Source organism: Helianthus annuus, chromosome 1, assembly GCF_002127325.2.
Source record: "Helianthus annuus cultivar XRQ/B chromosome 1, HanXRQr2.0-SUNRISE, whole genome shotgun sequence".
NCBI lineage: Eukaryota > Viridiplantae > Streptophyta > Magnoliopsida > Asterales > Asteraceae > Helianthus > Helianthus annuus.
In genome coordinates, this window is record NC_035433.2 from 69,031,585 (window position 1) to 69,046,792 (window position 15,208).

General features: G+C 37.7%; 1 protein-coding gene across 1 annotated transcript; it reads right to left on the reverse strand.

Annotated features, from left to right (window-relative positions):
* Nucleotides 1–772: 772 nt before the first annotated feature.
* Nucleotides 773–3,917, reverse strand: LOC110867557 (expansin-A6). Its single transcript, XM_022116533.2, has 3 exons — nucleotides 3,710–3,917; nucleotides 3,196–3,514; nucleotides 773–1,488 (listed from the first exon to the last, which is right to left on the reverse strand). The coding sequence occupies exons 1-3, from the start codon at nucleotides 3,852–3,854 to the stop codon at nucleotides 1,179–1,181; spliced, it is 774 nt and encodes a 257-aa protein (XP_021972225.1). The 5' UTR covers nucleotides 3,855–3,917; the 3' UTR covers nucleotides 773–1,178.
* Nucleotides 3,918–15,208: the final 11,291 nt, after the last annotated feature.

Consider the following 15,208-nt stretch of genomic DNA (forward strand, 5'->3'; position numbering starts at 1 on the left):
CGATCTCCACCTATTCGCCTAGTCTTCCATCATCACCAGGTGCCGCAGAAAATAATGGGGAGAGCAGGAATCGAACTTGGGTCACTTAGAACACCAAATCTCTCCCTTACCACTCCACCACCACCTCATTGGCATTTAAACCTATTGGATATCAACATGAAGCTAAGGGTTTTAATGGCTTAATGCACTAAAGTTTTAGTGGCCATGATACGTATTGGAATTGTGCATAACTCACCAAACCATTTATTCTTAAATATTGAAGTTGAATTTTATTGCTTTATGTAATGCTAGACATGAAATCAAGAAAATATTTTGTGAGGCCAATAACTTGAATCAAAATTTATTGAAAATGATACATGTCGTACTTGTGCATCTTGATTTTATATTTCCAAGCAGAAAAATTACAAAAATAAAGGTATTGATTTATTCATAGTATCGATCATACTTTTTTCTTTATTCAAAAGCGGAAAAAAGCTAATAAACATAAAGATACTTCATTCGTTACCTTTTCTTCAAACATGATACATTAAAAGATAATAATTTGGCATGCCACACATGGTCACAACATGCGTAAGACGTGTAAGTTAAATATGTTTGATGTCGTTAATTCACTTTTATAGAAATGACATTTCCAAATAACTCTTAGTTATACGAAGTTGACAATCATCGACATCATTAAATCTTCTTATCGTTGACAGCCATATGAAATGAATACTTTGGTTTAACCTAAGGCCATCTTCAAATCGTTACAAGAATAACCAAACATCATCAATAAAATAAAATAACACTTCTTATCTTATAATATCGAAAACATGTAACATCATACCATAACACAATTAGATCAATACAATCCAAGTCTAGCTTAACTAGTTCTTGTTACTTGACTTACAAGATGTAAACACAAACCCTAAATACAATTCTTAATTCATTTTTAAAATACTAAAACAAAGCCACCACTTTTTGACTAAAACCCCCTTTAGCAGCAGAATTACTGCGGGCCACACCTTCTTTTGCAGCCGCCTCAGCTTAACTATAACCTAAATGTCCAGAAAACTGAAAACGTTTCCAAACATATTACCTTAACTTTCACCACCCCCGATAAAAGTAAAAAAAAAACAACCAAACAACATCAACAACATAAAAAACTAAAAGCATACTTAATTCCTTAACCGCTAAAACTAAACCCTAAAATTCTTTCCTGCGAACGTCTGCCCGAATTGCCAGTGAGCGGGTGCAATGTTCCACGAGGTGGATGTGCGACGGTCACTGGCAGTGACTCTGAAAGAGAGCGCTTGACCGATAAGGACTGCGTTTGATTGCCAGTTTTGCCCCCAGTTTCGGCTCATGCTCATCCAGTTGGTTTTTGTTCCTTTGATCCACACCTTTTGGATATCACCTGCACCCGCGACGTTGCTGATCAAAACCAAGTTGAAGTAGCGAAAACCGTTGATGGTGAACCTAATTCCACCAGCTTTTCTACATGGTACCCTGCATAAAATGTAACATATGTAACATTAGTGTAGTCAAATTGGATAAGTGGATAACAAATTAAAAAATAATAATTATTATTTTCTTTAAAAAGAAGTTTTTTTTTTTTGAACGGCTAGATCACCCGGCTAGGCCTTTGATCACCTAGGCCACAAGTAGTAATCCCGCAGTTGGCATATTATTGACAGTTTGAACCGATGTCATAGTTCGCCCACGCAAGATTCGACCCTGAGACCTCCCGGACCCACATAAGTAGGGTAAACCTTCCCACCTCCCCCAAAAGAAGTTACTAGCATGTTACGAGGGACAGGTGAGTAAACGTAGGGACGGAGTACGGCAATCTTGATCGCACATTGAAGACTAATGTCTCTACTACTACTTGTAGAGAAACCAACGGCTGTGATGTCATAATCAAATTCCATTTAACGGTAGACATACAACCATAAATCACGCGGTAGTATCTACAGTAATTATGGTGGGACCAAAACCTAAAGAAGATCACGTGGCTAGCATAGTAACATCCCACATGGAGTCAACTAAACGACACCGTACACATTAAATTTCCTACTCATTTACCACTAAAATCTTTATAACATTAAAGTTCAGCCCATGTGAGTTGTGAAATAACTACCCTTACAAAACAGTTGACAACCACTTTTATACCGGTCACATATTAAATGCGCATCTCACACTTATACCTCATGCATCTATGATTGTACTTTAGCTAGAAAAGTGCAATGTTTAATATGTTACACCTAAAAATATAGTTGGGAGTCAAACGATCCAAATCGATTTTAACAAGTCTAAGCTTGAGTTCGTCTCATTTAAGTTAAAAAAAAAACTTTGCCAAATAGATTTTAACAAGTCTAAGCTCGAGTTCAAGCGTTGCTTTTAAATACCTTTTCAAGCTCAAGCTAAATTCGTCAAACTACATCAGATGGAAACTAGGTTTTTAAGCTCGAGTTGAACTTGCAAAATTTAGCCTTTTTGTAAATGTTGTGGGTTCAAATCATCAAAAGTGGAAAAAACATTAGGTGATATTTAGGTTTAAAACATGTTAAAAAAACTAAAAATATATTTAGCTATTATATAACTAAATTTATTTTTTAAAATTAACTTTGTTATACTTAAAATAAGCATGCTAGACTAACTAGCAAGCCTAGTAAGCCTCGCTATTAAATTCGAGCTAAATTATTAAATGAGCTTTTAATTCATATTAAAGAGCTTACTCGTTTAAACACACTTTTTAAACGGTAGATTTGGATCACTAACCGACCACTAAAGTATCATCGTGCCACTAGACAACAATGTATATATGCCAATTCAGGAAAAACACAATAAATCTGGGAAAAAACACCTTTGTGAGACAATCGAATCCAGGACCTTATAGTCCCTAACTCTTATTCCATCCCGAAGATTTCCTTTATAAAATACAAGAGCTAGTTTTAAACACATTGTAAAAAAACTAGGGTCATTTTTGCCAAAATATACAATACTATATGCTCAAAAAGATTTAAAAAGGTAAAAAATATTAGTGACCGGAATTTTGGGAAACCACATTCCGATTCCCTGAAAAAGAAGGTTTGTAGCAGACAAACATAATTAATTCCAGGGGCAATTCAGTAAAATCACCTCATTAACCCCTCAAACAAAACTAACTTGTACAATACCCATAAAAACTTGTACATTATAAAAAAGAAGCCATACCGACGGTAGGACACAGGAACAATTCCGGCACGATATTCGGCAATTTTAAGGAACATAGGCATGGCAAGGTCAAAGTGTGTACGAGGAGGGTTGCACCAGCCGCCATTGTCGCTTGGTAGAGCGAAATTCGGCGGGCAAAAGTTGGTAGCAGTGATGAAAATGGAGGGGCTGCCGGGATGACACCACCGTGGGTCGTCGGCACACTTGATTTCGAAGCACGCGCCGCAGCTCAGCCCGTTGTTGAACAATGCGGTGCTCAACGCCGCCGTGTTCACACCGTACCCTTGGCTGTACAGGTTTCCGTACCCACACGCACCACCTGTGTGTTAGAGAATTATCATTGGTTAGGTTTATTAATATTTGTTGGTAGTTTGTTTGGTATCAACTCTTCTTACATGTTATCACAGCAGTTAATTAAAAAAATTAAAAAAAAAAAAAACAGTACTATAGCTGTATATGTTGTACTGTACAAGTGTATGGAACAAATGTGGGGTGTTTTGACATTGTGACATACCCATGGTGCCGGAGGCGTCGCTGCCGCCGTAGAAGGTGGCGTGGGCGGCTTGCCAGGAGCCAGCGGCGAAGTTTCCGGGGTGTCTGGCGTCGGAGAGAGTGAAGGTTAAGAGGATGATGAAGAGAGTGCCGGAGATAACCGCCATTGTTAGGGTTTTGAGTGGGAGTGAGGAAAGTTAGTGAGAGAGTAGTGGTGGGTTAAAGCTATTGGAGGGAGTGTGGGAATACTTATGGAGGGAGGAGTGGAGGGTGAAAATGTAATTTTACATGAGTGGACACGACTGTGTATAAAATCCCTTTGCTTACGGCCTCGGACAAACGTATTGGGACCCATCTTTCATGTAAAGTTTAAAACAATACAGACGAATTTTTTATATGTTTATCTAAATATTGGTTAGTTTATGATGAAGTAAGTTCCAAAAATCTTCTGGGTAAAATATTGAAATGTAATATACTTTTTGAATTATCATCTGTTTTTCTCTTTATATTTGCAACCAAAGTTGATGTAGTGTAACTTAGTTTACAACCAAAATTGATGTATTGTAACTTAGTGTCAAGTCCTTGTCTAAGCCATGAGCCATCCCTCACTGCTATCTTAAACACCACCCCACAAACAACGTTACTCACTTATTATTTTATTTAATTTTTTTATACAATATTATTTTAAAACGATTACTTACTAAAAATATAAAAAGAAGATTAATGCACTTATATGTATGTATAGTGACTACCTAGTTCTCAACGTCGTTACATAAATGAAGTTTGTAAATATGGTCAACTAAACCCAATCAAAGGTTGTTATGGGTTTTTTAGTTGCGTAATTTCAACATTTAGCTTCTTTTTGTAGGTTATCATTTCTTTTTAAAACGCGATTGAATATCATCTTCCTAATAGTGACAAATCGCACGGCATTTGGCTTTCAAAATTATATTGTGTAATATGATGCACACATAATTATGTTTCTTAATTTTTCTATTGACATCGTTATGTCGGATTTTGCACTATATTGTCTATATACCAATGTTGCTTGAGTACACCAAATCCCCGTTCCACGTGTTTTTCTTGCTACATCTTGAGCTTCTTTAAAATCTTTTTTCGTTTTTCATTTTGTGGACGTGTGAACGATTTGACAAAAATAGAATACTCAGGATATACTCCATCAGAAAGATAAGACATGTGTTTGCACTCTACTCTTTTAACTTGCAATGAGAACTCGGGTGTAGTTCCAACTATGATGTCAATAAAAATCGGGATTAATCAATAACAATGAGGTCGTTGTTGGAACCGGGAACACAAAAGAGTGCATGCAAAATTCGTAGATCATGTGATGCCAAAACTTATAGCATTGTCATCTTTCATGGATTAACACCTCGCATGTATTAACCTCGCCATGTGTTAGGGCAGTTTGACCACTTCTAGTGTGTGCAATCGATATTACCAGGCATTCCGGAAAGCAATGTTTCCTTTCATGCACAATATATAATGGTTGAATGTCACTCCACGTTAATTTCCGCAAACATTTCTTGTCATCAAGGTTAATTATACCTTTATAGAATTTGTAAATACTTATGGATGAAATTTATTGACACATCTGCAAAGACTTAGACCTTGAGTTGACATAGGTGTTCTACGAAATTCGATAAAATGTAGATGTGCGCTTTTGTAAATGAGTAAAACAATGTTTACATCTCACATCCCACTTTCGCTTAAAAACAACATATCTCTCTCCAAAATCAATAACTATTCATAGAAACATTTGTTGGCTCGTTTGAAAACGATGCCTAGACACTTTTTCAGTATATATATATAGAATTATCGGAAAAGTAGCCACATACTAGACACTCATTATAACATTCACAATCCTTGTTTAAACGAGCTTTTCTTGGTCTTGAACATGGACTTTCAACTTCTTGTACTATAACTCGGGCAACATCTATGTTTGTTGTGATGAAAACCTCACGAGTCTCAGTAGATGATAATGATGACGATGATGATGTAAAAGAAGAAAATGATGATGATAATCCATAATTAGAGATTAAAATTAAAAGGTAGGGATAAATGATAAAAGAACATAGACAATTGATGTTAATAAGATTGAAGAGTATTTGTAGGTAAAAAATGAATTTCTTTATTACCAGACATCTCTCACGAGCATAAAGTCACTCGCGTAAACACTTTCACACAATCTCTCGCGCATGAGTAGGGATGGCAATAGGTCGGTATTAGTAATCCTAAACCCATACCCGATTGTAAAATTGTGCCCTTCTACTCGGCCCAATCCCCATCAGGTATATGTCGGGTAGCATTTGGCTTTCAAAATTATATTGTGTAATATGATGCACACATAATTATGTTTCTTACTTTTTCTATTGACATCGTTTATGTCGGATTTTGCACTGTATTGTCTATATACCAATGTTGCTTGAGTACACCAAATTCCCGTTCCACGTGCTTTTCTTGCTGCATATTGAGCTTCTTTGAAATCTTTTTCGTTTTTCATCGTATGGACATGTGAATAATTTGACAAAAATGGAATACTCGGGATATACTCCATCAGAAAGATAAGACATGTATTTGCAGTCTACTCTTTTAACTTGCAATGAGAACACGGGTGTAGTTACATCTATGATGTCAATAAAAATCGGGATTAATCAATAACAATGATATCATTGTTGGAACCGGGAACACAAAAGAATGTGGTCGAAATTCGTAGATCATGTGATGCCAAAACTTATAGCATTGTCATCGTTCATGGATTAACACCTCGCATGTATTAACCTCGCCACGTGTTAGGGCAGTTTGACTACTTCTAGTGCGTGTGATGTGCGTAAAATACAACATATAAATTATATTAAATACAGCGTAAAATCAACCATTTTTCGGTACTGATGTTAGAAAAAGCATGTTTCTTTGTTCCTTTTTTAATTTACAGGGTTAAAAGAGATTAAACGAACAAAAGAAGCAAATTAACAGCAAAAAACCAACATAAATATAAAGAATGAGGATTGACACGATCCGCCAAGCTCCCATCCACATCCAAACCAACAAAATAACAAGAAAAGAAGCTCTGGCACGGGGCTATGCCCAGACAGGGCGTGGTTAACTCTAAGATTTGCAGAATCTGAGATAGTACGGCAAGTACAATGGCCATGGGCCGTGCCGTTGACGCACGGGGCCGTGTTAGTACAAGACCTGACACTGCAGTTAATGAGGACAAGAAAGAAAGAAGGCCACGGGGCCGTGCCAGGTGGGCACGGGGCCGTGTGAACTGACTGACTTCAGCTATAAATAGGGGTGTTTGGTTCCATTCCAATCAATCCCTTGGCAAACCACTTCTCTCACATTTGCCACCACTCCTCCACCACCACTACAACACCAACACCCACCACCACCATCCATCTTCCTTCATTTAGAGTGTTTAGTAGTCTCGGGATCCAAGATCGATCGTAAGAGTTCTTGTCAAACAAAGGCCATGCCTGCCTAAACTCTTACATCACTTGGTGAAGACAAATCTTTTATGTATTACTTTTTGATTTCCAACCTTTGGCTCCTTTTTATTTGGGTGTGTATTAATGACTTTAATAACTAGTTTTTTTATATATTGGAGGCGAATTTATTTAACCATTCTTCATGTTTTGTTGATTCACTCATTCGTGTCTTTACGGTCTATATAAAGCACGTTAACTGGCCGGAAAGGGGTTAGAAGGGTGGTTGGGTAATTCTATGTCTCGTTCAGTGTATAGATCCTGCGAAAAGTTGGTTCAAGAATAGTAAGACTTTACGAGTGGGTCGTACTGTCCGCCTCGGGAGAAGTAAGAAACCGCTTGAATCCCTTATCTATAAACTACTATTAAAACTTTAAACCGACCCTGCGGGACTGTATCCTTGCTGACTCAGACCAATGGGTTGAGGGTAACGCTGCCTGGAAGGGGGCCTACCACTTTTCACATTAATAACTTACTTAATTATCTTTTAATAATCCGACCTTGCGGGACTGTATCCCTGCTGACTCAGACCAATAGGTTGAGGGTAACGCTGCCTGGAAGGGGGCCTACTACTATAACTTAAAGATAATCTCTTAAAATGCCTAAAGTGCGGAAATCATTAAAGGATACATAAAAGAGGAGTTGGAACCATGTGATTCCTTTTTGCCAATTTGTTTTTCCTTATATTTTATTTTTATTTTTATTCTCTAATTTATCTTTTTATAACTTTCAAAACTTTTCATCAAAATTTGGTTAGATTAGACTTTAACGATAGGCTGGTATTAAAAGCTCTTGTGTCCTTGAACGACCTCGGTATCTTGGCATCATTATACTACGTCCGTGATTGGTGCACTTGCCCTAACGTGTGTAGAGTGATAGTATTATATCGTGTTTTATAAATTTAAAACTTGATTCGCAAGTAAAAAGAGCAGAAATATATCTAAAAATTATATACAATCGCATACGATACTAGCGCGCAATCGATATTACCAGGCATTCCGGGAAGCAATGTTTCCTTACATGCACAATATATAATTGTTGAATGCTACCCCACGTTAATTTCTGCAAACATTGCTTGTCATCAAGGTTAATTATACCATTATAGAAATTGTAAATACTTATGGGTAACAAGTGAGTACAGATAAGCAAGTTCTGAGAGACCAAACTCTAGTCCCTCCTTCTCCAGAATTTCTTCAATGGTAAACAGGGTTCTTCATAACGTTGGCATGGCTTGACTATAGCTCATGCCGGTTAAGGTGAAGAAGCGTTGGGTGAGATCAGGGAAGGGATAAGAATACCCCAGGAGACATGGGAGTGCGGGGAAGCAAGACCAAGTCTTTGAGATCGCATCGCTACTGTCGCAGCCCTCGACCCCTACCTCGGGAGCGGGCGCCGCTGTCACACCCCCAAAATCCACACGCGGAGTACCACCGCTTGGAGGCGTGACATGACCAGGATCAAGCCATCAATCATATCAAACATAGCATTTAATAATATAAGTAGATAATGTAGTGTTCAAAACCAAACTTTGTTTAAGTAGCGGAAGCATGTAAATAAAGCCCAAAACATAAGTATTAATGTATGGAATGTCATAAGTGTTTAATAAGCGTTCATAATCCATTGCCCACAACGACCCGCTCCTCCTTGTGCAAGCTCCAATAGTACCTAAGGTCCTGCAAGGCATGCAGCAGAGAGTCAACAACTAGTTGAGCGAGTTCACAGAAAGTAAGTTCAGTAATAGTAATTGTATGAGTCGTATTATGTTCGTTCATTGTTCATGTATAGTATTGGTTTCCATCGCAGCCCTCTAGGCATGTATGCGAAGATTAAGGAAAGTTCTCAAGTATTCTAGACTATGTATATTTGTATCGCTGGCCACCCTGGCATGTGTGCGAAGTTTAGTATGTATAGCTCGCAACCTTCCTGAGGCATGTGTGCGAAGACCAGTCATAATATCGCAGCCAACCCTTGGCGTGTGTGCGAAGATCAGTTCAAGTAGGTATACTAGTCTAGCCGTATCTTATCATTTACCATCCTCACCCTGAGGACCTTATCATTAGGTTCCATTAACTATGTACGCACGAAATAATCATCCAATCCCATTCCCACCCTGGGAACCCCATGCCTTGGCTGTGTGAACTCACCTTGGGTTGCTCGGCAGATACACAAAAGAAAAGGGTTCTTGAACTAAGATTGGTCAACCACGTCCTAACAGGGTTACCACACAAGTCAGGTTTTGACTTCAAGTAATGCACGTATGTATCACGTAAGATATCATATAGGAAAACACATAGTTTAACATATTGCTAACACGTATCGATCATGGCAACATAGTACACACATAGCATGTTCTAAATGTTATAAGTTTATCATACGGATGAGGCCCACATAAGTCTCGGCCCAACACGTTGTGCGATCAGCACGTCCTTGTGCGATCCCCAGCGTGTTGTGCGACATGATAGAGCCCGGCCCAAACAATAATTAAGCCCAACATATAAGTAAATAGTCCAATAAGCATCTCGGCCCAACAAGGTATAGTGACTTGTGCGATCCGGCCGGGTTGTGCGATTGAGATTAGTCCAGCCCAATAAATAACATACGGCCCAAAAGAACAAACATCTTGTGCGATCCAGTCAAGCTTGTACGACTGGACCAGCTTGTGCGATCCGACAACCTTGTGCGGCTAGGGTACCTTGTGCGATTCAAACATGTTGTGCGACTGGCTTGTGTTGTGTGATTCGTGTATGTTTGGAAACCTTATGAATCAGTTATCAAATCCCGTAATTTTAGCAAGTCGGTTATATCAATTAAATAGTTTCCAATTTACAATACCCAATCAACAGAAAAATCAGTTTCAATCATGATGATTTTCGATCAAACAAGATTACAACTATCCACATAACCCTAAGCCAAACATGAACAACAATCTAACGATTCATATGAACATGTATCCGATTTTATCAACATAACCCATTCACTAACACAAACCAACAATCCGAAACATAGAACATAACGATGGATTAACATCTATCCCAACCCGATTCATACGGACCTTAAATCAATCTTACAAATGTGGCCGATTATCACACCATGATTCCTTTATTAACATACGATAACAGTGACAAGAATCATAATCCTAATCACTACACAAGATCAACATATAGCATGTTCAAACATCAAACATACAATCGAGTTAATAACAAAACACTAACCGATCAAGAGTAGAAGAGGATGATCCGAATAAAGATCTTCGGTATAGAGGGATGTTCGGCTGCCTTTGGTTCCGGTCGAGAGAGAGAGTGTGTGCGTGTTCTAGGGTTTGTGTGTGTGAAGGTGCTTAGCAAACAAATGAGAAACGACCTCCTAAGGTTGTGTGTATGTTGTACGTATAAGAGAAGTGGGCCGGCCCTTGCTTGGGCTGCCCTTGGACCGAATACAAGTTGTGTGGCCCAAATGACATGTGCGATCGTGCGTGTGTTGTGCGTTTGGGCCGTTTACATAGATATATACATTACAAGTCACTAAGCAAAATAATCATAATAATCATTCATTTAAATCAACAAGGTTCACACAAGCACGTATCGTTACACAAAGTAGGTGCGGAATTACGAGTTGTCACAGCCGCGAGAATACAGAGCTTGTGGTATCGGTGTTTATTAATTTGGAAGCGGAATTTAAAACATCAGGATCGTAGTTAGAAAATGAATCTCAGAGTTTCAAAACACCAAAATTTGATAATAAATAAATGGGATAAAACCCATGTTCCATTGATAATACATTTATAGGGATAAACCCTAATTATTGAAAACAAAATCTTCTTTTAGTTAGGTAACTTTTATAGCCACTTCTTTAAGCTTTCAGTGCTCCATAGCTGGCTTCTTATAGCTTCACATTAAGTTACCTGAAACACGTTTTTAAAAAGATTTTATCAGCAAGAAATACTGGCGAGTGCATCCCGGTTTAATCAAAGCAAGCTTACAACTTTACAGTATTGATAGCGATTACAATGTTTATATCTACCAATATACTCATTCAGTATTTGTCATGTTGGCAGTTCCATGACTGTGGTCATGTTACTCATTGGCTAGCTCATTGTCCAATAGTAACGGATTACTAGTAGTGTATACAAAACCCCACATACCGACAGCAATTGTATAATACATAGACTCAATCACTGTAAGTATAACTGAAAACATTTGAGGTTTTATAAAACAGTTTGGTAGAAAAAGAGAATGACTCACTTTGTTGACTTAAGTATTTCTACAGCTTCCTATTGGTGTTCCTGATTATTATCTATTAAAAATAAACAATGCACGTGTGTTAGTAAGATAACCCAAATCACATTAGCCATACAACACGAGACAGAACTCCAACGAACTTAGTCAGGCAGAGACTCAACATGCGTTACGGAGCCCTAGATCAATCGGGTAGGGTAACGAATTAGTTATTGGGGGTTAAAATACTTACAACGAGGCAGTGCTTCGTGTTTTAGGGGTATTATACCCAATAATTTTCGCACTTAAAGGGACAGGGAGAAAGAAGATTTTGAGCGATTTGAAACTGAGGCCAACGGCCTCCTTTTATAGGCTGATTATGGGGTCTCTCGCGCCCCGCGAGTCCCCTCCCTCGTTTTTCGCCCCACGAGCCAGACCTAGCTACGGCTATTTCTGGTTAGTCACCAACCTAGACTCGCCATGTGTCGTGCCACATGGCACGTTGGTGGTCCGCCAGGTATGGCTTGGTTGCGCCCCGTGACTCAACTTGGGAACTTGGTCGCGGCCCGCGAGCGACGGGTATTTCTTGTTTTATTTGATTTTTGTTAAAATTAAGGTTATTCAGGTTAGTTTACGTGTATTCGGGGTATATTTAGAGCGTTTAGGGGTGCTTTTCGAGGGTTGTTATAGCTGCGAGCAGAAGGATCGAAAGGTCAGAAGACTACTCTAGGGGAAAACCGGATGCGAGGTTCAGAGCTTCAGGGTCGGTGAATTTACAGATCTCTGATGAAGGATCTTTTAACAGGTTCTGTGACCTGAGACCTTCATCGTCGTTGGGGCTTTTAGTAGGTGAAGATCGGGTGTTCATCTTGGCCATGGATTCACAAGAAATTGAAAAATAAAGTGAAGGGAACAGAGAGATACCTGAATCATAATGCCGGATGTGAAGATATATGAAAAGATTTCTGATCTCTAAAAGAAGGGAGTTATCTCTATTCTCATTTATCACAATGAGTAGTTATAGGCTAGGCTGACATATTCAAACGGCTAATTGATCAGAGTTTGTAATGGCTAGTTTCAGGCGGTAACAGCTAGTCCGGATTTGATGGCAATATGACAGTTGTGAATCCTTATCACAACTGCCATATTGGGGGCAATTGTTAGGGCATAGATTTTATTAATTATGGATCATGTATCCTGAGATGTTGCCTGGATCATTTATCCTTAGCGGATGGTGCAGGGAGCCTGAGAATCAAGGATCCTTATTATTACTTATGATTTCTAATAATTGCTCTCTATGTTTTCTAATGTTCGTATGCAGGTTATGAACGACGTGGACTAAGTCTCAACTGGAATCTCGGGCATAATTCGTTTGAGATGTTGCACAAGCTGAATTCCACCAACGTTCATGGAGCATGGACGTGGTTTTCCAATAATTTCGGACTGAGTTATTAGCTTATTTCAAAAGGGGGTTGATCAAGTGTTAGTTAAGAAGTTTTGACAAACACACACACACATTCGCATACATTGCAAACCAGAGCTCTTATATACTTAGCATTCGATTGTACCACACTTGATCAACATCCAAAGTTGTAATTTTTATTGTTCAATATAGTTGATAGTGAGAGTTTTCACTATCCGAGGTTTTTATGCCGGCGATCTACTAGTGATAAAGGGCTTTTCCTCGTACAAATCGTTGTGTTCATCACTTCATTCATCAAACATTCATATTTTTCATTGTTTATCACATAAGCACTCTACCTCACATTACAAATTTGGTTACACTATCCTTAATCAGATTTTTGACCAAAATGATGATGATGATGATGATGATGATGATCCATAACCAGAGATTAAAATTAAAAGGTAAGGATAAATGATAAAAGAACATAGAGAATTGATGTTAATAAGATTGAAGTAGTATTTGTAGGTGAAAATGATTTTCTTTATTACCTGACATCTCTCACGAGCATAAAGTCACTCGTGTAAACCCTTTCACACAATCTCTCACGCAAGAGTAGGGATGGCAATAGGTGAGGTATTAGTAATCCAAAACCCATACCCGATTCTAAAATTGTGTCCTCCTACTCGACTCAATCCTCATCGGGTATATGTCGGGTAATTACCCTTCGGGTGTCGGGTATTCTTGTGAATTTCTTAAAAAGTATTATAAAAAATGTTTTTTTTTTTTCAAATAAACAAAAATATATATGAGCTGGTCCAACCCTAATAAGCCGATGACGGTCTGGTCCGACTGTGAAAACACTTATCTTGAATTTTATGTAATGTGTTTTTTAATTACATGTAATTTTATTTTATTTAATAAATGTTTTATTTATTTTTAATGCATAAAAAATAAAATAAAAAATGGATTCCTCACGTGGGGAGCATCCTTAATGATAGAGTGAAAATGGGGAGTGAAGAGAGGAGTTGACATGGCATGAGGTGATTGATAGGTGAAGAGTTTATCACTCCCCATCTGTTTAAGCACCCTTTCCACCCTAACTAGGAATGCCAGTGATTATATATCAGGGATCCACAATTATGACATTAGATGTTAAAATTTATTATTTAAAATTTTTATCACAATAAACATCTCAAACGTCAATGCGGGGCTAGCCTACTTGGTAAAGACTTATGTCTCTTAAAAATGAGGTCTCAGATTCAATCCCGGGCGCAAGAATGAATAGTTTAGAATTATTAGTGTAATAGATTATGTGTAAAAGTTGTAATCAAGAATGGCAATGAGTCAGGTTCGGGCCAATTATTGGTAATCCCAAGCCTGTACCCGGTTGTAATTCTTTGTCCCATACCCGGCCGTTACCTATCGGGTATTTGTCGGGTAATTACCCATCGGGTATCAGGTATACCCGTTAATTTATTAAAAATACCATCGAGACTCCCATATGCATTTTTACTCTAATGTATATATAATTTACTATTTAATAACCACAAGTCCACAATAAAGGAAAATATGACCAATAACATACATACATATCATATTCAAATGCATATTTGAAACATATATCTACATAATTAATCAATTAAGGTACCGTTAGTTTGTAACACATAATGTCAGTTTATGCATTTTACATTTAATTGAACACTAGACAAACGAAAAATAATAGCATTAATCAGGATTCAAGTAATCTCCCTAACAACTTGAAATGTATTTAGAAAATCCCAAAACTAACACAAATCTTTAATCTGCATAGAAACAACATAACTAAACATAAAATCTTGTATGTGTATATTAAAGTCTTGAAGACAAACAAAAGAGCAAAATCTATAAATAATGAATAAGTGTACGCACTAAAGTTTATATAAATGAAAAATTAAATTTCAATTAATATACTTTTCGGGTATAATTCGGGTAAATGGGCCGGGTATCGAGCTGGTATTACTAAATCACATATCCATACCCGTATCTGAATTTTTTTATATTTTTAATCCCATACCGGCCTATACCCGTCGGGCTTCGAGTATATCCGACCCATATATTTTAGGTAAACCTGTTGGACTTGGGCCTTTTTACCATCCCTAGACCCTAATTATAATTCAAAAAGTAATAATAAGATCTCAAACTCTCCTAAAAGTTAACTTAATCTCAAATGCTTAGTAAACTTTATTCCATGCCAGCTCTCATCTACAAGCACATGTCCGTTGTTTTGAATTTTGGTTTCCCTCTTCGAGTGACGTCTTTCCCACCATATCTAACAAATTATAGTTTTTCCTAACAGAAAAAATACTTTAAATATTTATATTATCAAAGTATAAATCCTTTTATTCTCTTTTAACTTT

Excerpts from the sequence above, each read along its gene's own strand:
- LOC110867557 (XM_022116533.2), bottom strand. The coding sequence starts at position 3,854 with ATGGCGGTTATCTCCGGCACTCTCTTCATCATCCTCTTAACCTTCACT. Across the intron at positions 3,515-3,709 it reads CGACGCCTCCGGCACCATGG|GTGGTGCGTGTGGGTACGGA; the intron begins GTATGTCACAAT and ends TCTAACACACAG. Across the intron at positions 1,489-3,195 it reads GTTCCTGTGTCCTACCGTCG|GGTACCATGTAGAAAAGCTG; the intron begins GTATGGCTTCTT and ends CATTTTATGCAG.